The 23,917-nt window shown below is 43.9% G+C and overlaps 1 protein-coding gene across 2 annotated transcripts in view; it reads right to left on the bottom strand.

Moving 5' to 3' along the window:
- ANO2 (anoctamin 2) overlaps window positions 1–23,917 on the bottom strand; it is a 164,854-nt gene that overhangs the window by 78,865 nt on the left and 62,072 nt on the right. For both annotated transcript variants that reach the window (XM_072145388.1, XM_072145389.1), the window contains 4 exons: window positions 21,654–21,788; window positions 21,153–21,313; window positions 16,995–17,077; window positions 8,099–8,167 (listed from right to left, as the gene is read on the bottom strand). In XM_072145388.1, the coding sequence (XP_072001489.1) occupies window positions 8,099–8,167; window positions 16,995–17,077; window positions 21,153–21,313; window positions 21,654–21,788 (448 nt within the window). The remainder of the gene's footprint in view (window positions 1–8,098; window positions 8,168–16,994; window positions 17,078–21,152; window positions 21,314–21,653; window positions 21,789–23,917) is intronic.

Genomic DNA, 23,917 nt, shown 5'->3' with positions numbered 1-23,917 from the left:
GTTATGTGCCTGGCACAGTTATGGGGCACTGTGGTTAGTAGTGTTATGGGGTTATGTGCCTGGCATAGTTATGGGGCACTGTGGTTAGTAGTGTTATGGGAGATATATGCCTGTTATAGTTATGGGGCACTGTGATTAGTAGTGTTATGGGGCACTGTGGTTGGAAGGTAGTGTTATGGGGGTTATGTGCCTGGCATAGTTATGGGGCACTGTGGTTAGTATTGTTATGGGGGTTATGTGCCTGGCATAGATACGCAGCACTGTGATTAGTAGTGTTATGGGGTTATGTGCCTGGCATAGTTATGGGGCACTGTGGTTAGTAGTGTTATGGGGTTATGTGCCTGGCATAGTTATGGGGCACTGTGGTTAGTAGTGTTATGGGGTTATGTGCCTGGCATAGTTATGGGGCACTGTGGTTAGTAGTGTTATGGGGTTATGTGCCTGGCACAGTTATGGGGCACTGTGGTTAGTAGTGTTATGGGGTTATGTGCCTGGCATAGTTATGGGGCACTGTGGTTAGTAGTGTTATGGGAGATATATGCCTGGCATAGTTATGGGGCACTGTGGTTAGTAGTGTTATGGGGGTTATGTGCCTGGCACAGTTATGGGGCACTGTGGTTAGTAGTGTTATGGGGGTTATGTCCCTCGCATAGTTATGGGGCACTGTGGTTAGTAGTGTTATGGGGGTTATGTACCTTGCATAGTTATGGGGCACTGCTGTTAGTAGTGTTATGGGGGTTATGTACCTGGCATAGTTATGGGGCACTGTGATTAGTAGTGTTATGGGGTTATATGCCTGGCATAGTTATGGGGCACTGTGGTTAGTAGTGTTATGGGGGTTATGTTTCTGGCTTAGTTATGGGGCACTGTGGTTAGTATTATTATGGGGGATATGTGCCTGACATAGTTATGGGGCACTGCGATTAGTAGTGTTATGGGGGATATGTGCCTGACATAGTTATGGGGCACTGTGATTAGTAGTGTTATGGGGGTTATGTGCCTGGCATAGTTATGGGGTACTGTGATTAGTAGTGCTATGGGGGTTATGTGCCTGGCATAGTTATGGGGTACTGTGATTAGTAGTGTTATGGGGTTATGTGCCTAGCATAGTTTTGGGGCACTTTGATTAGTAGTGTTATGGGGGTTATGTACCTGGCATAGTTATGGGGCACTGTGGTTAGTAGTGTTATGGGGTTATGTGCCTGGCATAGTTATGGGGCACTGTGGTTAGTAGTGTTATGGGGATATGTGCCTGGCATAGTTATGGGGCACTGTGGTTAGTAGTGTTATGGGGGTTATGTGCCTGGCATAGTTATGGGGCACTGTGGTTAGTAGTGTTATGGGGGTTATGTGCCTGGCAAAGTTATGGGGCACTGTGGTTAGTAGCGTAATGGGGGTTATGTTTCTGGCATAGTTATGGGGCACTGTGGTTAGTAGTGTTATGGGGATATGTGCCTGGCATAGTTATGGGGCACTGTGGTTAGTAGTGTTATGGGGGTTATGTACCTGGCATAGTTATGGGGCACTGTGGTTAGTAGTGTTATGGGGGTTATGTGCCTGGCATAGTTATGGGGCACTGTGGTTAGTAGTGTTATGGGGGTTATGTGCCTGGCATAGTTATGGGGCACTGTGGTTAGTAGTGTTATGGGGGTTATATGCCTGGCATAGTTATGGGGCACTGTGGTTAGTGGCGTAATGGGGGTTATGTTTCTGGCTTAGTTATGGGGTACTGTGGTTAGTATTATTATGGGGCACTGTGGTCAGTGGTGTTATGGGGATGTTATGCCTGGCATTGTTATGGGACACTATAGTTTTTAGTGTTATTTGGGGTACAGTGCCTGGCAGTGTTATTGGGTACTAGATTTAGTAGAATAATGGGGGCACTGTGCTTGGCATTGTTATGGGGCACTGTATGTAGTAGAACAATGGGGGCACTGTGCCTGGCATTACATAGTGTCCTCCATATGGTATACTGCCCCCTTCCTGTGCCCCCCCCCCCCCACACTGAATAATATCCCCTGTGGTCCCTTATACAATGCCCCCTAATGTGATCCAACAGCTTGTATCCCCCTATTCCGTAGCCCCCTCTTACATTACCCCTCTATAAGTGTTATGTTAATCCTGCAGCTAGAATTCCCAGGTTTTGCCATGTGCCATATAAATTGTAGTCATTTTTCCCCATATAATGGACTAGTGGGGTCCTATAGACCACCAGGGGGGGGGTCCTAAGTTCAAGCCCTATGGACCTCGACATAGAAACAATATACAGAGAAGTACAAGATGTTCATCACAGGCCCGAGGGGGTGAGATAAAATAAATATCTTATGTCTAGGTTGTGTTTTCCATAGCGGGCCCATGACAACACTTCCTGTCCTGTGCTGTAGGATCTCAGCGGAGCACGAGGCCTAATGGTAACAAATCAGATCTAATCAGACTCGGACTTTATTTTGACAGGGATCTGACCAGACTTGTATCCCTATGAGAACACTTTTGGAGACCAGGAAGTGTTGTCATAGAGACCTAGAAAGGATACTGTACCTTTAAGATGCGCTAAGGGGCTTTAATATATTAAAACATTTTTTTTTTTTTTTTCCAATTTTTTAAACCCCTGAGGGTACTTTAACACTAAGGGGTCTGATTAATCCTAATATACGCTATCATACTACAGTATAAGAAGTAAAGGCAGTCCCCGGGTTACGTACAAGGTTTGTTCTTAAGTTGAATTTGTATGTAAGTCGGAACCATATATTTTATAATTGTAACCCCAGACAGAATTTTTTTTGGTCTCTGTGACAATTGGATTTTAATAATGTTGGATTGTCATAGGAACCAGGACTAACAAAAAAATCTTCATTACAGACACCATTGATAACTGTTGTAGCTGATCATTGTAGCCTAAGGGTGAAGGCACACGTGGCGATTTGAACACATTTTTGGCCCCTTTTTGACGGACTGCTTAAAAACGGGCCAAAAACGTGTTCAAAACGCCACGTGTGCCTTCATCCTTAGGCTAAAGTACAGTAAATCACCAACATCCAGAGGTCTGTTTGTAACCAGGGTTTGTCTTTAAGTCGGGGGTTCTTAAATAGGGGACCGCCTGTATATTTATTATTATTTATATTACCGGTATTTAGTTTTATATCAGTTCTAGGGAAAAGGGGAAGTGATTTGAACTTTTATTTTTTTATTTTTTTTTTAAACTTACAACATTTTTTTTTACAATTTTTTAAACCCCGGAGGGTACTTTAACCATAAGGAGTCTGATCAATCCTACCATATACTGTCATACTACAGTATAGTAGTAAATGGTGTTTTCGCACATGATCTCTTACAATCTGCCACTAGCACAATGTAACAGATCTTCAAAAGTGACAATGCTTGAAGTCTCATAGAGACTACAGGATATCATGGTGACGCATCGTTGCCACACCCAGTTTGCTGCAAGGGGTTCAAGGGGATTTACAGGCTAAAAAATATTAATAACATATCCATATAATGTGTCCTCAATATCAGATTTGTTGGGGTTGGACACCTAGAACCCCCAAAGATCAGCTGTCATCAACTAACCAACATAGAATCAAACAGGAAGCAGACAGCTCCATTTCCTGTGTAGTGGTCACTCTGGGTATTGCAGATCAGCTCCCATTCATTTCAATAAGAACTCAGCTGCAATGACACGATTCAGCCACTACACAGAGAATGGCGCTGTCTGTTTCCTGTCCCATTTTATATTTATCAACAGTATGGGTACTAGGTGTTGGACCCCCCTCCCAAAGAAAATGCCCTTTTCCATAGACCACATGGACAGAAACAAAGAGATAGCTCTATGAGACATATGTATAAATCTGACATTTTTCATGTAGAATTTTTTTGTTATGTTTTGGACATGTATATCGGATTGCGTAGTTCGTTTTCATTATAAGTTCTGGAAAGATGAGGGGGGGTGGGGGGGTTGCCCTAGGGGGCTGAATACAATATTAAATTCACACCCCGCAGCCTAGGATGATGCTTGACTAACACCTGATCAATTATTTATGAAAAGCAGTAACCGCGCCAGCGCTCTACAATATGAACTCGGAAAATAAGAAAAAATTCTCTGTTGTTGGCCCTCGTGACTTTTGTAGCACTTGATATTTTTAATGTATATGATGTAAAGCCCATCGGGGCGAGTGGCAAATTATTTTCCCAGAAACTATAATGATTGTGTATTTAGGAACCGATTTGTTAAAGGATAGTGTGTTGTCAACTTACACGAGAGAAGATGAAAAAACACCCCCCCCCCCAACTGTCAGCAGGATTTGACCACCCACCATGATCAGGCACTTTCATTAGATACCAGTCGTTGGAGGCACGCTAACATGCCTATCATGGTTAGCTGTGATGGTTATAGCTGGCGCATGCGCAGTAGGGGAGCCCCCAGCCCACACTTCTCTGGTGGCTCATATCCAGGACATGCACAATAGTGGATATAGCCAGCGCATGCGCACTATAGACATTCATGCTGAGAATTGTATCAGAAGCAGATGTATAGTGCCCTGCACCCTGAGATTTCATCCACCACACCTGTCCATGATAGATCTGTTGGCACAACTCCAAGTGAGATTGCAGCTGGCATTGCCGGAGCCTCGAGTCGAACCAACATCCATATCATGGCCAAATGTGAACCATCCCACTCTTTGTTGGATCAGATCTCAAACATGTGCAATAGTGGATATAGCTGGCAGATGCAAAATATAGACATACATACCTTGCCGAATCGCGCCGACTTACCAAACATGAGGAGCTGAGGCTCAAATCTCAATATCCCGCGCATGCGCTGGGTATATCCCCTATTGTGCATGAATAAGATTTGAGCCACTGGAGAAGTAAAAGTTGGGTGGGGGTTCCTCTACTGTTCATGCACCACCTATAACTGGCAGTGTGTATGTCTAATATTTGAGCTTCCAGAGCAGTTACAAGAATGGGGGTTTCACTTCTTTAATATGTAAGAGGCAAGTGGCAAGTCTTAGATTTAAGCCAACAGAGTAGACGAGTGTTGGATTCTCTACTGTGCATACACCAGCCATAGCTGCCAGTGTGAATACCTGAGTTTTGAGTCACCTATTAAGTAAGAGAAGTGTTGTGGGTGTTTCTTCACTGCGCATGCGCCAGCTTTACACGCCAATGGCATGTCTAAGATTTGAAATTTCAGAAAAGTAAGAAGATTACTATGCATGCACCAGCTATAAGTGCATGTCTAAAATTTGAGAGACCTGCAAAGTAAGAGGAGTTGGGTACTGGTCTTTCTACTGCGCATGCGCCAACTATGACTCCAGTGGCATGTCTAATATTTGAGTTTCCAGAGAAGTAACTAAAGGAGTAGTTTCTCTAATGTACAATTGCCAGCTATGACTGTAAGTGTTCATGTCTGAGATTTGAGCCACCGTAGAAGTTAGAAGATTTGAATGTGAGTTTCTCTGCTGCGCATGCACCAACTGCCAGTGTGCATGTCTGACAATTGAGCAACCAGAAAAGTAAGAAGAGTCTGGTAGAAGTATCTCTGCTGTATAGGCGCCAACCAGAACTGACAATGTGCATGTCTGACAGTTGAGCAACCAGAGTAGTAAGAAGAGAGATGGTTTCTCTTCTGCGCATCCGCCTGGTATGACTGCTAGTGCGCTTGTCTGAGATTTGAGCCACCAGAGAAGTAAGAAGAGTCAGATGGGAGTTTCTCTGCTGCGCATACTCCAGCTATGACTGCTAGTGTGCTTGTCTGAGATTTGAGCCACCAAAGAAGTAAGAAGAGTCAGGTGGGAGTCCCTCTGCTGCGCATGCACCATCTATTACTGCCAGTGTGCATATCTGACAATTGAGCAACCAGATAAGTAAAAAGAGAGGTAGTTCCTCTTCTGCGCATCCACCAGTTATAACTGCTAGTGTGCATGTCTGAGATTTGAGCCACCAGAGAAGTAAGAATAGTTACTTTGAAGTCTCTCTGCTGCGCATGCGCCTGCTATGACTGCCAGTGTGTACGTCTGACAATGGTGGGTGGCTCATGGAAAAGATTTAGCGGTCTTATTTGCATATCATTAGATTTTGAGGGGAAAGAGGGGGATGAATTGATATGACCTGAGTAAACAATAAAATATCTTTGGGGGGGGGGGGTAAAATCCCTTAAAAAGTTTTTTTTTAAACTTTTTTTTCAAATTTTTTCATCTTTCACTTAAATAATCCTGATCATGTTTACTCGAAGTTTCCATGTCATGTGTAAAGTCCCCTTAGAGCTTAATCCTATTTTTAATAGGAAATGTTATTTGGCCTTGTAGATAGGCAGATAATACCCCGTTCTTTGTCAATGCCCCCCTAGGGTAAAAATGTTACACTTCCCCACATGTCTGGACGTGGATCGCGTCCCACAGTGATGACATCATATTGAATCAACACTGATCGTTCTCATAGGCTACCAGATGTCTCCGGACCATAAAAGAAACCCGAGGAGGCTCCAGTGCTTTTTATTAAATTTTAAAAAAATTTTAATTTTTTTTTTTTAAACTACACCCTCATTTAAATCTTGGACCCTGCAAACATGTTTCATAAAGGAAAGGGAGAAAACTAAATAAACTAAATATCCCAGGCTTGTGGTTGTAAATTTCTTGGAGAAAAATTCGATCGCCATGTGTACAGTAACTGAAGATCTGGATTTATCGGGTAACTTAATACTCCATACTGTGCTTGTAGAATACTGGGCGAGCGGAATTCGGGATATTGTTCTCATTTGTTACAGGGTTTCTTTTGTGCTGGAAATTTGGAATTGTTACATTTCAATATTCTGGGGTATTACGTCGTAGAAGGCGAGAGCATGGCCTTCGAAGTGTCCGTGATACGGTATTATTTATATGGCTTTTTTTATATGACACTTCAGTGAGAAAAAAATTAACTACATTACGTTTCTTTTTGGTACTGTTCTTTTATTTTGCTATTTTATTCCGTTTTTTACATTTTTCATTGCCTTCTTTTTTAAAAAAAAAAATGCTGCAAGTTATCTATTTTACTATTCCAAACTTAACAAACATTTTCTTGTCTAGAAACAATAATTTTTGTTTGTGTACTTTTTAGGTTTCTATGAAATGTTTTCATACATACTATGCATTCAAACGGTATAGGTAAAAAAGTATTGACAGTGATTGACAGTGAGAGTCCTGATTATCCCGCCCACTCACAGTGATCAAAAGTGAGAGTCCTGTTTACCCCCACCCACACACAGTCATTGGCAGTGAGAGTTCTGATTACTCCGCCCACACACAGTGATTGACCAAGAGTCCTGATTACTCCGCCCAACCACAGTGATTGACCAAGCGTCCTGATTACTCCACCCCCGCACAGTGATTAACAGTGAGAGTCCTGATTACTCTGCCCACACAAAGTGATTGACAGTGAAAGTCCTGATTACTCCGCTCACATACAGTGATTCAGAGTGCGAGTCCTGATTACTCCTCCCACACATAGTGATTGACAGTGAAAGTCCTGTTTACTCCGCCCACACACAGTGATTAGTAGTGAGAGTCCTGATTACTCTGCCCACACACAGTGATTGACAGGGAGAGTCCTGATTACTATACCCACACACAGTGATTAGTAGTGAGAGTCCTGATTACTCTGCCCACACATAGTGATTGATAGTGAGAGTCCTGCTTACTCCTCCCACACACAGTGATTGACAGTGAAAGTACCAATTACTCTGCCCACACACAGTGATTGACGGCAAGAGTCCTAATTACTACATCCACACACAATGATTAGTAGTGAAAGTCCTGATTACTCCACCCACACAAAGCGATTGACAGTGAGAGTCCTGATTAATCCTCCCACACAAGTGATTGACAGTGAGAGTCTTCATTACTCCACCCACACACAGGGATTGATAGTGAGAATCCTGATTACTCCTCCCACACACAGTGATTAGTAGTGAGAGTCATGATTACTCCGCCCACACACAGTGACTGACAGTGATAGTCCTGATTACTCCGCCCACACACAGTTATTAGTAATGATAGTCCTGATTACTCCGCCCACACACAGTGATTGGCAGTTAGACTCCAGATTACCCCTAATCACTTACATTTTTACAGGCTTTCCATTTCTCCTTCATTACCAGCAGTTTGGTTTCATATTCCGGTCTTGGATGCTCCTATACGATAAAGCAGGACACAGAAATCTATATTAGTTTTTATTCACATTTATGTTGCCGACGTCAAACACGACCAGCAGAACACAATACACTGGGGCACAATGTAATTTTTATTTTTTTTAAGTTACTCAACCATAGGACACGATTCAACACAGTCACTAGAATTGGAGGGATCAAACACGTGAGGACACGCAAAGGTCTAACAAAGGGAAACAGGTCAAACCTTTATACGCTCCTTGGTGCATATTCGATGATGAAAAGGGAGAAAAGACACAATATAAATACAAGCCAAGCAGAAAGAAAAGTTCTAGAAAAATTTTTTATTATTTTTTTTTTTTTTACGGAAACCTCAAGGGAATAGGAAATGGAACAGACAGAAATAATAAAACTTTAGCAACAAATAATAATAAGAAAGTAAAAAAAAAAAAAATCTCCAAAACTTTGAATTCCAAAATTTTCTCTATGATGTATCCAATATAGATTCTCCAGATTGAGTGGCTTCCATTGGTTAAACTTTTAAACAAAACATTTCAACTTTAGTGTAGTTTCTGCTTCTGTAACTCCAGCCATGTGACCCTGCAAAATTGGCTACCATGGACACCTTAAAGGGAGTCAATACATAAAAAAATTTTGCCTAATCTGAATGCCGCATGTTATAGAACAGGATGACCTGAGTAGATTAATATATCATTTGTTACAAAAGTTTGATTTTAAAGAAATCATTGAAAGCTTTTTCTATGCATTCTGGGAAAGCACCGCCCACTTAGCTCCTCTATCCAGAATGTGCAGAGATTTCAGTGAATTTTGACAATTTGTACTGAACTTTTCCCCCAAGAGATATATATCAACCTTCTCAGCTCATCCTGCTCTATAACATGCTGTCCTTAAGTTGTAAAGATTTCCGAGGTGATGGATACCCTTTAAAGGGAACCTACCACCACGGATGTATAGGGCGTGAGGATAGACCTTTTAAGGGCTAATCCTCACGTCTCTGCAATCTTTTGATAACTTTTCTTTCCTCATAGCTGCGCGCCCTCGTCCGCGAAGCCTGCAGTCTGCGCAGTGGCTCCGGCTTTGGAGCAGTGACCGCGGAGCCGCGGGCCTGCTGCTCTGCGCATGCACAGACGGCAGGCTTCCCGGACAAGGGTGCGCAGCTATGAGGATCTGCCCACTGAAGTTATCTGGCAGGAGGATCAAAGAGGCTACCGGGGCGTGGAGTAGCCGTGCCGTGTAGCCTCAGCTCTGGCTACTCCACGCCCCAGTAGCCTCTTTAGAAAATTTACATATTAGAGAAATAAAAGTTATCAAAATATTGCTGGGACGTGAGGATTAGCACTTAAAAGGGCTATTCTCACGTTCTATAGATGCACCTACCACCCGATCTACCTTTATAGGTAGATCTGTGGTGGTAGGTTCTCTTTAAGTAGAAAATTCCTAATCCAATGAAGATAAGTCAAAAGAGAGAACACAACCTGTACCAGAACCTTTGAGCCTGCTAAAACTGTTATATTTTGGTCCCTGATAAGAGGGGACCCAGGTTTTGTTCCCCCTACTGGGTGCTGAGACCCTATAATGGGCTACCTTCTCAAGAGGACAACTACTTTGGGGTAAGAATTGACCTACGGGTTACAGAGGGCAGAAACAATTTGTTTGGGGGGGGGGGGTAAATTTTTCTTTAGAGATGCCCTCTCTTCTCTGTGTACCCAACCACTTACTGAGGATCACAGACCCCACAATGAAGTCTTATGCCAATCAGAACTCCAACTTTTTGTACTTTTTGTTAAAGGTAGCTCTCCACCAATTCCGGCACAGTTGGAACTATTTCTGGAGCCTTCACCCTTCCTGATAAATCAGTGTCTGAAGCTGAGGCACCCAGCAGGCTTCTTGAGCTCTCTACTGTCAGGTGGGTGGTCCCAGGCTATCTTCTCCAGCCTAGAACCGCCCACTTGACAAAATAGACCCTAACTGGACTGATTACTCAAGAATGGTGAAGGCTAGAGAGAAAATTCCAACTGAGCAAAAGTCGGTGAAGCAACATCTATTGATGGATGTGAGAGTTTGAGTTGGTGAAGTAGGTAAAAAGTCCTCCTTAAAGGGATGGTCAACATAAGTATGACTTTGGGTGAGGGCATTAAAGGGATTCTGGGAAATGGAAAGCGAACCATTGCATCATACTAAGTGGTTACTATCTATGATTGCAATGGGGACTTGCCGAAGCAGATGATATGCCTCCGCAAGTGACCTACCATCCAAAAGAGCATATCCTGTAGTAGAAATGCAAACGTAAAGGTGTTATATTGGAGAAAGAAGAGAACCCACATCTTCTTAGATGATATCGATGACTCTCGAACGTGACGTGTTGGGTTTGTTGATATAAACAGCACCCTCCGACCCCCCCACCCATAAAGTCATTGCATGTTTTTACTTGAAAGGATCATGAAATTTTATTGAAACCTGTTTTCTGCTCATAAATAAGGGAATAGTCCCTCGTAGAGCCGAGGGGGAATGTAGCATGTGCACCTTTAATAATTGATCACGGCACACAATGGCTCATTCAGAACACATTAATATTAACTTAAAGGTAAAACTTCATATAACGTCTCTCATGAGTGTGGAGGGGGGGGGGGTTTGTTCTACACGAAAGGTACAATACTAACTACACCAAACACATCAAACCCATAAGGTTACGTAACACCCCTATATTTCATATTTTTATAGATTTTTCCAAGCTATAGGATTTTGGGGCAACAGTGTTGACGACCATGAGCCCCCCCATTGACTTATCTTAGTATTTGCATCACAAAAGCTCTAAAGAAATTAAGGGGGTGGTATATTTGTGCGGGGAAGGACTTGCAATGTATAAATTATTGGGGAGGGGGGCTATATATTTTGGGAACTTTCTCGTTAGTATCGTCAGTCATAGAGTATCATTTAGCCAAGTCTTCTAAACCGGGGACACTGTATTGGGATGTTATCAATTGTTCTTAATGTTGTCTGATCCAGTTGGGGGCACTTTTGCTAAAATTTGTTGGCCATAATGTAGCAAGGAATGATAGATAGGCCACTGTATCTATGTCTTTGCTGGGGGCCCATGGGAGCCTCAATCCACCACCTTCGGGCACAGTGTTCGTTCAGTTCTTTTACGGAGGTATTTGGTTCTGCATTGTGGTATTTGTTTGGTGCTTCTGTATACTGAGCACTAGAGATGAGTGGACCCGATGTTCGGGTTCAGCTACACATCCCGGGCGTATTGCCAGATTTTCGACGCCCCTAACAACTAGCCATGACTGTGATTGGTCAGGGGTTCCCCCTGGCCAATCATAGCCATGGCTAGTTACTGGGGGGCGTCACTTTCCCCAATTGGCTGTTCGGCCGCCAATCCGGTAATATGTCTGTGTTGTGCGGACGAAGTTGAACGTCAAGTCCGATCTTCTGTACTGAGCACCATTGGGATTTATAGGGGGAGTGGCTCCGAAATATTGAGTGCATTTACAAATTTCAAGGCACAATTCTCTACTTTGGGAGGTAAAACCTACATAAAATATATAAAATAGTTTCTCACAAAGCCAAATCTCCTCCAAATGCCTGAGAAAGAACAGGTTCTGGCATTGGTCATAGAATGGGCCCCACCGGTTATATTGCACTTGACCCAATGAACTCCGGCTTCTACAGTATTCAATATCCGTCTTTAGTTAGATCCCTGTACAATGTCATCTATGGGAAGGACTGCATGTGCCGTTTCACAGCGACTATATCCAGTTAATAATTTGGGGATTAGCTATTTATAGGCCAATGGCTTCTCTTCCCACAATGATTTGTGCCTGTGGCCCTTTAAATAGAAAGATGAAGCAGGACAGATTGTAAAGATTGAGGTTTTCAGGGTGACACAGCGCCTCCCCTGCCCGTAGGTTCAGCGTGGTATTGCACCTCATTCTTATTTACATGACTTACAGAGGGGTAGAGAGTTACCGTAAGGGGTAGAGCGTTACCGTAAGGGGTAGAGAGTTACTGTAAAGGGTAGAGCGTTACCGTAAGGGGTAGAGAGTTATCGTAAGGGGTAGAGCGTTACCGTAAGGGGTAGAGAGTTACCGTAAGGGGTAGAGCGTTACCGTAAGGGGTAGAGCGTTACCGTAAGGGGTACAGCATTACCGTAAGGGGTAGAGCATTACCGTAAGGGGTACAGCATTACCGTAAGGGGTAGAGAGTTACCGTAAGGGGTAGAGAGTTACCGTAAGGGGTAGAGAGTTACCGTAAGGGGTAGAGCGTTACCGTTAGGGGTAGAGAGTTAACGTAAGGGGTAGAACGTTACCGTTAGGGGTAGAGAGTTACCGTAAGGGGTAGAGCGTTACCGTAAGGGGTAGAGCATTACCTTAAGGGGTAGAGAGTTACCGTAAGGGGTAGAGCGTTACCGTAAGGGGTAAAGCGCTACCGTAAGGGGTAGAGAGTTACCGTAAGGGGTCGAGCGTTACTGTAAGGGATAGAGCGTTACCGTTAGGGGTAGAGAGTTACCGTAAGGGGTAGAGCGTTACCATTACGGGTAGAGAGTTACCGTAAGGGGTAGAGCATTACCTTAAGGGGTAGAGAGTTACTGTAAGGGGTAGAGAGTTACCGTAATGGGTAGAGCGTTAGCGTAAGGGGTAGAGAGTTACCGTAAGGGGTAGAGCGTTACCGTAAGGGGTAGAGAGTTACCTTAAGGGGTTGAGAGTTGCCGGAAATCTTTCAGATCGATCAGTCGTTTTTCAAAAATTCCCAATTTTTTGGCAGTTCCCGTTGATTACCAGATGCCAGACAAAATTAATTTGAATGTGTTTGTGCGTATACCTGTTATGTAATCATTCTTAGTATCGATTTCTGTGACCTCAAAAAACCCCACAAATTTAACAGAAATAACAGTGCCGGGTCAGAAGACGACGAGGCCGTAACAAATTCTGGAAGTCTCCGAGGCCGATTTGTTTTGCAGAGATTACAAATTGCACCAGGGATTATGTAAGAAGTTTTCCATTAAAGCCATTAACAAGGGGGGAGGCCCCCGGGGCAGTGACTTCACATCTCCTCCCTCCCGCACAGTGTCCCGGCTCTGAGTCATTGACGCTCATTTGTCATAGAGAAGCTTTTGTCGCCTCCTATGTGTCATCCCGGGCATTTCTAATTGCCTATGTAATGTGTGTATCTAGGATCTGGAGGCTCGGGGTCACAGAAATCTGCAATTTGGTGGAAGAGATGTAAGCCAGAGCAGAGTAGTACCGGGGACAAACAAATACTCCAAGATTTTGGATTCAGGCTTACATGTCATAGGACAGGAACGTCAAGGAACCTTCAAAAAGTTTCACTAGTAGTTGACTATGGCTGAGGTGAGCAGTAGTGGATTATAATATAGGCGATATGGGGAGTAGCCTGGGACCCAAGTCTTCTAGAGGGCCCATGGCCACCCAAACCTCTCTCCAAATTTTGAACTGAGAAGGACCTTCACCCATAAAATTCTTGTACATCTGTTCCTGCCCTCAATACACATGTAAACATGAGCCATTCTAGGACTTAGAGGTCCTCCAAAGGTCCTGAAACAGCAAATTGAAAGCAGGAAGTGGTAGAGACACATCCTTCATTCTCCAAGAAGTTGAGTCTAGTACAATGGTTCTTAACTGGGGTTCGGTTAATCGGTCTCAGGGGTTCGGCAGAGGTTGAGATACACACATCGCTAAAGAAGGGTTCGGTGAATGTGCATATGAAACTGGTGGGTCGGTACCTCAAACGAGGTTAAGAACCACTGGTCTAGTACCATATGTAGGAGGGGCTATAATATTCATACAGACCAGAGCCCATGGCAGTCTTAATCTGCCACCGGAGGTGAGATACCCATGAGAAATGACATAACTTTCACTAAGTCAATGACCTAGTCGGACTGGCCCACCGGGGAATCAGAGAATCTTCCAGTGGTTCAAGGTTATAACCAAACATTGGACCTCAAAGACACAGCGGAATACAACTCTATTTCCTGTGGGGTGACGATGGGTGGGCTCCCAGAAAAATTTCATTTGGAAAACCTTAGGAACCCTAGTCTGACACTGAACTGGAGGGTCATCCTCCTTAGCCTTATTCTTCTGCATATACTAATGAACACTATCTATTACACCCCCAGGACATCTTGAAGATGACAAGATCTTTCTGGTGTGAGGTCCTTCAAGAAGGTCACCTATGTTATTTTCACTCTAATCATAGACAGGTCACACTAGTAAGAGGTCGGGAGGGGTTAAAGTCGTTGATGATCAAAGGTCGAGTAAGCACGTACAGGGTTGCTTTTCAGCAATGACGTCCCCAAGAGACGTTCATAACCCCTATGGGTTCATAACTAGACATGTCTTTATCAATGAAGAAGATTTAAAGGGGATGTCTAATCATGCCAACATCTTGATCACTTGATTGTCATAGATCCTGATGATCAGTTGGACCGAACTGAGGATTTCACCTGCAGTGGCCACTATAGGATAATTGCGGTATTACATGTTCTGGCTCCTATGACGGTATGGTTGTCCTGAAGACCTCCTCATGCACATGCATGCTCAATACCCCAGAAGGAGCAGTAAATTATTGCCAGACATATCTAGTTGAAGCTCGTCTACCCTGAGAACAAAAGTATCAGGGATGGAAGATGCAACAGACCCGATCTTCTTCTCACGGGTTGAACGTGGTATCAGGAGTTCTGGCTCTGTACTTCTCCAGGCTTCCTCGTACACATGCATGCTCAGCTCAGCAGAGAGTGCATGTGTGGAAGAAGCAGTAAATCAATGCCTGACTTCTCTGCAAAACGGGGCCCCCGCAGGTTGCATGTGGTATTACATGTTCTTGGTTCAGCTTGGATTCTCATCGGGAAGTTGGTACCAGACATCTCTACCCCGAAACTATTGATGCTATTATAAGGATATTCCCAGCTGAGACTGGAGAAGCTGAGGGGACGGAGGGGACTAGGACTATGGAACAAGTCCTCTGCTACATTGTTTCCATAACTAATTAATTAACAATAATTACATCTATGGGACATAGGGAGAGAGAGCAGGAAAAGTAAGAGGAAGGATCAGGAAGGACACATCCGCAGTGACGTGACATACAGGGGACGTTCCCATCATGTCATTGAACCTCGTAGGTTTTTGTAAGCCTGATGAAGGTCTCTGATATGTCGGAATTTATCCAATGAAATAAGGGGCAGGACCCCCAATAAAGGGAAACTGTCACATAGGAAATTCATTCTGATGTATTTTTTGTGTCATTTATTGATCTAAATCTCAACATGTTGAGTCCATTGGAGGTCAAAGTCCCTGACTGCCAAAATGTATTAAATGTTTTAGTACAAATCTGTATATTCACTATAACATTCTGCCTGCAGATAGGACACTATGTATAATCTGCTCAGCTCCTCCTGCTGTATAACATGCTGCCTGCAGATTGCACACTGTATACAATCTGCTCAGCTCCTCCTGCTCTATAACATACTGCCTGCAGATAGGACACTATGTACAATCTGCTCAGCTCTACCTGCTCTATAACATGCTTCCTGCAGATTGTACGTAATGTCCTATCTGCTCAGCTCCTCCTGCTCTATAACATGCTGCCTGCAGATTGTACGTAATGTCCTATCTGCTCAGCTCCTCCTGCTCTATAACATGCTGCCTGCAGATAGCACACTGTGTACAATCTGCTCAGCTCCTCATGCTCTATAACATGCTGCCTGCAGATAGGACACTATGTACAATCTGCTCAGCTCCTCCTGCTCTATACCATGCTGCCTGCAGATAGGACACTATGCACAATCTTCTCAGCTCCTCCTGCTCTATAACATGCTGCCTGCAGATAGCACACTATATACAATCTACTCTGCTCCTCCTGCTCTATAACATGATACCTGCAGATAGGACACTATATACAATCGACTCTGCTCCTCCTGCTCTATACCGTGCTGCCTGCAGATAGGACACTGTGTGCAATATGCTCAGCTCCTCCTGCTCTTTATCATGCTGCCTGCAGATAGGACACTATGTACAATATGCTCCGCTCCTCCTGCTCTATAACATGCTGCCTGCAGATAGGACACTATGTACAATCTGCTCAGCTCCTCCTGCTCTATAACATGCTGCCTGCAGATTGTACGTAATGTCCTATCTGCTCAGCTCCTCCTGCTCTATAACATGCTGCCTGCAGATTGTACGTAATGTCCTATCTGCTCAGCTCCTCCTGCTCTATAACATGCTGCCTGTAGATAGCACACTGTGTACAATCTGCTCAGCTCCTCCTGCTCTATAACATGCTGCCTGCAGATAGGACACTATGTACAATCTGCTCAGCTCCTCCTGCTCTATAACATGCTGCCTGCAGATAGGACACTATGCACAATCTTCTCAGCTCCTCCTGCTCTATAACATGCTGCCTGCAGATAGCACACTATATACAATCTACTCTGCTCCTCCTGCTCTATAACATGATACCTGCAGATAGGACACTATATACAATCTACTCTGCTCCTCCTGCTCTATAACGTGCTGCCTGCAGTTAGGACACTGTGTACAATCTGCCCAGCTCCTCCTGCTCTATAACATGCTGCCTGAAGATAGGACACTTTGTACAACATGCTCAGCTCCTCCTGCTCTATACCATGCTGCATGCAGATAGGAAACTATGTACAATCTGCTCAGCTCCTCCTGCTCTATAACATACTGCCTGCAGATAGGACACTATGTAATAAAGAGCCAGATGAATTTCCCTGCTGACAGGTTCCCTCCATTGTACGGATCTTCCCTGGGAATAATACAAAGTATTTATATAACAAAGTAAAACTCACTTCTTCCTCTTCTAATCCTGTAAGATCCCAAAAGTAGCTGAGCCTCATCTGTAGGCGCTTCCAGTGCTCCAGGAATAGGGTGGCTGCAAAATAACATGAAGATTAGAGAAATATTATTGGATGAGAACCATATGGGGGTGCAATGTATAGGGGGGGGAAGGATTTGGGATTCTGCCCCCTTTTCCATCCCTGATCCACCTACATGTGAGATGCATACAATGTTACCCCTATACACAGTATATACCACCCCTGCCCAGTATAATATACAAACCATAGGCTGCAATACTATGTCATACAATTGAGATGTATCGCCACCTTGTGGCCATGCTTGGCACTGCATTCACTAAATTTCCAAAAATTTTTTTTTATCCCCCCCCCCCTAAAGGGGATTTCCATTTTTAAACAGTTTAAACAGTCATAGGAAAACTATGGCCAATCAGTAGCTTCAGGCCGATCCTGGTGACATGAATCATAGCCCCACCCCCTAGAGTTGCTGTGGTGGTTCAGTGGCCTCCAATAAATTCTGGCTGGAGAGGTCAATGCAAGGGGGAACGGGCCATTTGGAAAGAGTTTGCCCCTCTATAACATCTTTGTGGCCACAGAATTAATCAACGATCTGGAGATCAGTTGAAATTTTTTTAAAAATTGAGATGTTCTCTTTCCCTGCGCTGCCCCCGGAGGTGAAATGAAGCATTACACCCTACAAATCGATAATCGGTCTTTCTTTTCCTCCAGAGTAATATAAATATATAACATATTGATGTAAATTTTCCACTTTTCTTTTCCTCTACTTTTTACTTTCCCTCTTCAGGGAAAGGTCAGGGGTCTCGTGATATGTACAGTGTTGCTATAGTAACACGTCAACGTTGCTGAGCTGAATTGCACTTTAGGGTTAATTCTCCTTACACATGAGTCCTATTGAATATGATTGGTGACAGACGCTTTAACTTATTCATTAGTTAATTATCGCCTACGTTTTAAGAACATCCGATATTGCCGGCCCGTCGTAAACATGTGGATCACATGATTCTTCGTCTCGGTGAAGGAGGTTTGGAAATTTCAATCGACTTTTCTGAACGAGGCCATATTTCATTATAATGAATTAGGAGTTGTATCTAGAAACAGCGCCACCATGATGCAGTGGTTGTGTCTGGTATTGCAGCTCATTGAAATAAAAGCTGTAACATCTGCAGCTTTTTTCCCCCTCATTTCTGGATGATAACTATGGGGGTCATTTACTAAGGGCCCGATTCGCGTTTTCCCGACGCGTTACCCGAATATTTCCGATTTGTGCCGATTTTCCCTGTATTGCCCCGGGTTTTTGGCGCACGTGATCGGATTGTGGTGCATCGGCGCTGGCATGCACGCGACGGAAATCGGGGGCGTGGCCGAACGAAAAACCGACGGATTCGGAAAAACCGCCGCATTTTAAAAAAAAATTGTCGCTCGGCACACGCTTACCTTCACTCAGCCCGGCTCGGTGTACTCCAGTGCGTTCCGATGCTCTTCAGCGCAGCAACGACATCTGGTGGACGGCGGAGGAACTGCCTTAATATATCCCGGCCGGACCCGAATCCACCGCAGAGAACGCGCCGCTGGATAGTGAATGGGCCAGGTAAGTAAATCTGCCCCAATATCAGTTAAATACACATTTTACTGTTCATTTTATACCATTACTTACCAAACTAGATCTAGCAAATGAATAGAAACTCTGTAAAGCTCTGTTCACACTAGGGTCAGGATTTTAGTTTTATAACAGGTAAGACTGAACCTGAACCAGAATGAAAAGGGGGTGTAATGTATAGAAGCTCCACCCAAACAGGATCAGTTTGGGGGTTGTTCTCAACAGCAGGATGTAGCTTATCATTTTGGGGGTGTATCTAGGAAGTGTAGTATAACCCATTAGTGGGGGTTGTCCCCAATGCTGTGGCTTAACTGATCAGTTTGGTAGTGTTAAAAAAGGGTGTGGCTTAACCCCTTTGTTTGAGGGTTGTTCCCAAGGGTGGGGCTTAGCTGACCAGTTTGGAGGTGTTTTTAGTGGTTGGGGGCTTAACCAATCAGTTTGGGGGTGTTAACAGGAAACTTGGCTTGACCAATCAGTTTGGTAAGTTCCCAGGGTGCATGGGCTATCCAGTCAGTTTTGGGTGGGATCTTAGGAAACGGGGCTTAGCTGACCAGTTTGAAGGTGTTTTTAGTGGTTGGGGGCTTAACCAATCAGTTCGGGGGTGTTAACAGGAAACTTGGCTTGACCAATCAGTTTGGGAAGTTCCAAGGGTGCATGGGCTACCAGTCAGTTTTGGGTGAGTTTTTAGGAGGCGGGGCTTAACTGTCCCATTTCTGGTGATTGCAATGTTTGAAACACAGCGCAGGAACAGCCCAAAAATACAAAAACTTTGAAATTTTATAAATAGTTTAAGATAAATGTGTTTTTTCAAAAAGAACTATCCACAGGATCTTTCATCAGTATCAGATACTGATGAAGAATTGGTATATTCAACAAAGCACTGGACAACCCCTTTAAGCATAATGTCTTGCTTGGGCAATCCCTTTTAAAAAAGAGTCCCTGACATATCGATTAACTTATCACAGGATGTCTCTTTCTGTTGTAATCCCCAGCAATCACCTGTCAGAGAGCCCAACAGGAAGTACATGATTTCCCTACAGCACTCCCGCAGGTCAAATAAGGTATAGCACTAAGGTGATCAATTTGAATTTTCTTGACCAGGGGACCTTATTGTGAATGCAACATATTAAAGTCTACAAAGATGAGGGAAGATATCCAATCAGATAGCGGCCTGCAATACGAGCAGGGGGCTATTATCACTGCCTCTCAACCAGCTGCCTACGACATCAAAGAAGAAGAGAAGTCACTAGGGATAAAGTCCCCCCCACGGGAGAGGGAGTCAGCGGAGCATAGACCACATATTGTGGTAAGTAATAATGTATGACAGTCTCCCTGCAATCCTTGTTTACTGAGGATGGGTAAGACTAGCTGCCGCGGCTCTCACGCGCACAATGGGGGTGTCAATCACCGCACAGAATCTGGATATAAGCGGAGGGGGAAGGCGGGAAACAGAATATATTGTAATCTAATGCTCATCCTCCTGGGAGCTTACTTTATTTCAGACCCGCGAAATGGCTCTTAAAATAATTTATTTTATGTAGAGTTGGACAGTGTTATGCATTGGCCATGGAGAACGGTGTAATGTATGTTAGTAGCAGTAGCATTGTGAAAAATTGATTTTTGTGTCCTCACACTGCTGTGTTCTTAGCTCTCTGCATTGGGCTAAACAGGATTAAGACTGTCGTGGGCCCTGGGCTGTGTGAATATTATAGCCCCTACAAGTCTGAAATCACTTCCTACATTTGGTACGAGACTCCACCAGGGGGATGTGTCCCTTCTGCCTACTTTCAAGTTGCGGTTTAAGGACCTTTGGAGGACCTTCAAAGGTCCTGAAATGGTTCTTGTGTACATGTGAATTGAGAGCAAGAATAGATGTACTAGGATTTTATGGGTGAAGGTCCTTCTCAGTATATAATTTGGTGGGTGGTTTGGGTGGCCATGGGCTCCCTAGAAGTTTCAGGCCCCGGGATACCACCTAAACCACCTCTATTATAATCCACTACTGGAGCTAAGGACCTATACACTCTCCTCTGATTTACTGCAGTAGTATTTAAGCACAAGCCTGCTACACTCATTACAAGATTTTATGCAGTGAGCACAGAGCACAGCAGTGTGAGGACACGCCTCCAAAGAACCTTCAGAAGCAGTTAAAACTATTGCAGCCTGCCCCCAATTATAAGAGTAGTGTTTGATATGGAGGAGAGACACTGTATCGATCTCTTAAGACTCCTGAATTAAGATGTAGCAACTCCCTTTCTGTATCTCTTCAAGTCACACCCCTGAGGAACGGCCATCTATGGGTTTGATGGTATCAAAATTAAATGGACAACTGTGTAGTTGTAGCTCTTCACATTGTAAAAAATTTTGAAAAACACTCAGGGAAATGTGGAAACAAAGTGCCATGCCTAATCTGAAGTCTCATCAGGGGCGGAGCAAGAGACAGGAAGAAAAATAGAGAATCTCTATGATATGCACCGCCCCCGAGGTACCAGAAATACAAATACAATGATTGTTTTTATTTTAATTAGACTTACCCCAAAGGGCCATAAAGACAGAGAAGAAGACAGTGGCTGGGTTGTCAAATAAATGACTGGCCCGAGCCGTGGCGCAGGCAGTACTTAGGTTCCAGTAGTCACATGACTTGTCACATAGTGGGCACATTGTGAAAGATTCTTCTTCATTACACATTTCTTTGCTATGTAATGGAAAAACAAAGATACGGTGATACCAGGCTGGACCTGGTGGTGTAACACAGGTCCGTTTTTTCTGATGCAATATATCTCCAATATCTCCAATTTTAGTACAATAATACAATTCTGACCTTCCACAGTGACCACTAGGGGGAGCCTACTGAATACATTGTTTACATTACACTCAATAATAACATAGTATGCAGTTCAGTCTATAGGCGCCCTCTAGGGGTGGTTCAGGGTTAAGGGAAGTAGGATATATGAGGCCAATAAAATTTAAATATGTGTGAAATTATTCAGTTTTGGCAAAGGAAGTATCAAGAAAACCAGGAGAAAAATTCTTACCTAGGAATATCAACATCAACGGTCATACATCCATATAGAAACACTATGATTCCAACTACAGAGGCAGGAATAAGTAGCCACGTATAGAGACCCAGCCAGGCAAAATATAATCCAATTTTTTCCCCAAAATACTTTCTGAAATAAACAGACAGAGATGTTAAAAAACGGGTGAAACTTAAATATCTACCAGCAGGATGAAGTATTGTAAACCAAGCACACTGACATACTGGTGTGTGCCCCCTCTGGCAGGATTCCCTTTTCTTTTAGCTTCTTATGCCCGTTTTTTTTAGAAAATTTTATATTTTTTTAAATTATGTAAATGAGCCTGAGGGGCTCCATGGAGTGTTAATGGAATCTGGAGCCCCTCTGGCTTATTTGCATAATTTGTAAGACTTTTTTTTCTTAAAAACATGGGCAAAAGAAGCTTAAAGAAGAGCAGATCCGGACAGAGGGGCGCGCACCATTATGCCAGAGTTCTTGGTTTACAATCCTTTATCCTGGAGGTAGATGTCCGGAAAAAAATTTTTTTAAATACTTAATTTTTAATGGGAATTTCTTAACACACAGACAATGGGTATTTTTTTATTAGATTTGTATGTTCTAAAAGATACAGAGAAACATGGATGCCATCTATCAGAAACAGCGCCACACCGGGCAATGGGCTGTTTAAGGTACTGCAGCTCAGCCCAATTCAATTTATTTCAAACCAGATACAATTCATGGACCTGTATGGAACTATTTCTAGGGGGTTGTAAACAATCCCTTTAAATGTCAAATAGGTGGGAGAATCTTGTAGAAGTACTTGGCACACACACTGAGACACTAAGATATTCCATATAGTCAATTCAGGAATCACACTTGGAAAATGCGTTCACTCTGTTGGCCTATGCATCTCCATGGTTACAGACTACAAGGACACATGTAGTCTGATCCTTTCATCCTGTGTTGCTCCATTTTTCTACATACAATGTCATATGTTAACGACAACTAGAGATGAGCGAACACTAAAATGCTCGGGTACTCGTTATTCGAGACGAACTTTTCCCGATGCTCGAGTGCTCGTCTCGAATAACGAACCCCATTGAAGTCAATGGGAGACTCGAGCATTTTTCAAGGGGACCAAGGCTCTGCACAGGGAAGCTTGGCCAAACACCTGGGAACCTCAGAAAAGGATGGAAACACCACGGAAATGGACAGGAAACAGCAGGGGCAGCATGCATGGATGCCTCTGAGGCTGCATAATCGCACCATTATGCCAAAATTATGGGCAACAGCATGGCCATGACAGAGTGACAGAATGAAGCTAGATAGCATCTAAAACATCCAATAATTGACCCTGACACTATAGGGGACGGCATGCAGAGGCAGCGGCAGCAGCGGCAGGCATGGCAACATACCCTAAATGGACTCAGGCTTCAAACCAATGGGTAGCAGAGAGGAACCAAAGGAGGTGAGCAAGAAGCGCTCAAATAATATCGGTACATGATAAAAGTTTGCCAGTATATTTTGTGGATTACACAGCAGGGTGGCGACAAAGTTAACATGGAAGCCATGAAAACAACCCAAAATTCTGCCTGACACAGCTCGTTTGATAAGGGGACCATGTATGGAGGCAGTGAACTAGTAGTAGATTAAAGGTGCTGCAGTTAAAACTATGTTAGTTGGATCTTGGCATGGAGCTGGCGCTCCGCTGCCAGGCGAGCTTTCGCCAATCCAAGCCCCTGTCTCTAGGCTACTCCCCAAACAGCACTTCTAAGAACCTTTTGTATAAGATCAAGTGTAGTAGCGTTCTTATAAGTTTAGGATATGCCGGGTGAGGGGAATGTAAACAGATGCGCAAGAAGCGCTGAAATAATATCCCTAAATGGTAAAAGTTTGCCAGTATATTTTGGGGATTACACAGCAGGGTGGCGACAAAGTTAACAACTTTGATGTGGAATGCCCTGTAATAGCTCTTGGGCGGTGTGCCTTTTATCGCCTAGGCTCAGCAGTTTCAGCACCGCCTGCTGTCGCTTAGCGACGGCACTGCTGCTGTGCCTAGAGCTACCGACTGATGGCGCCATGCCCACGGATGGTAATTCGGAGGAGGAGGAGGTGGAGGAGGGGTGGGAGGAGGTATAGTAGGCCTTTGAGACCTGGACCGAGGTAGGCCCCGCAATTCTCTGCGTCGGCAGTATATGACCAGCCCCAGGGTCAGACTCGGTCCCAGCCTGCACCAAGTTAAGTGTAGTAGCGTTCTTATAAGTTTGGGATATGGCGGGTGA

The sequence above is a fragment of the Engystomops pustulosus genome, chromosome 4 (genome assembly GCF_040894005.1).
Source record: "Engystomops pustulosus chromosome 4, aEngPut4.maternal, whole genome shotgun sequence".
Lineage (NCBI taxonomy): Eukaryota > Metazoa > Chordata > Amphibia > Anura > Leptodactylidae > Engystomops > Engystomops pustulosus.
Note: the sequence above shows the minus strand (reverse complement) of the source record. Positions and strands in the feature narration are given on the sequence as shown.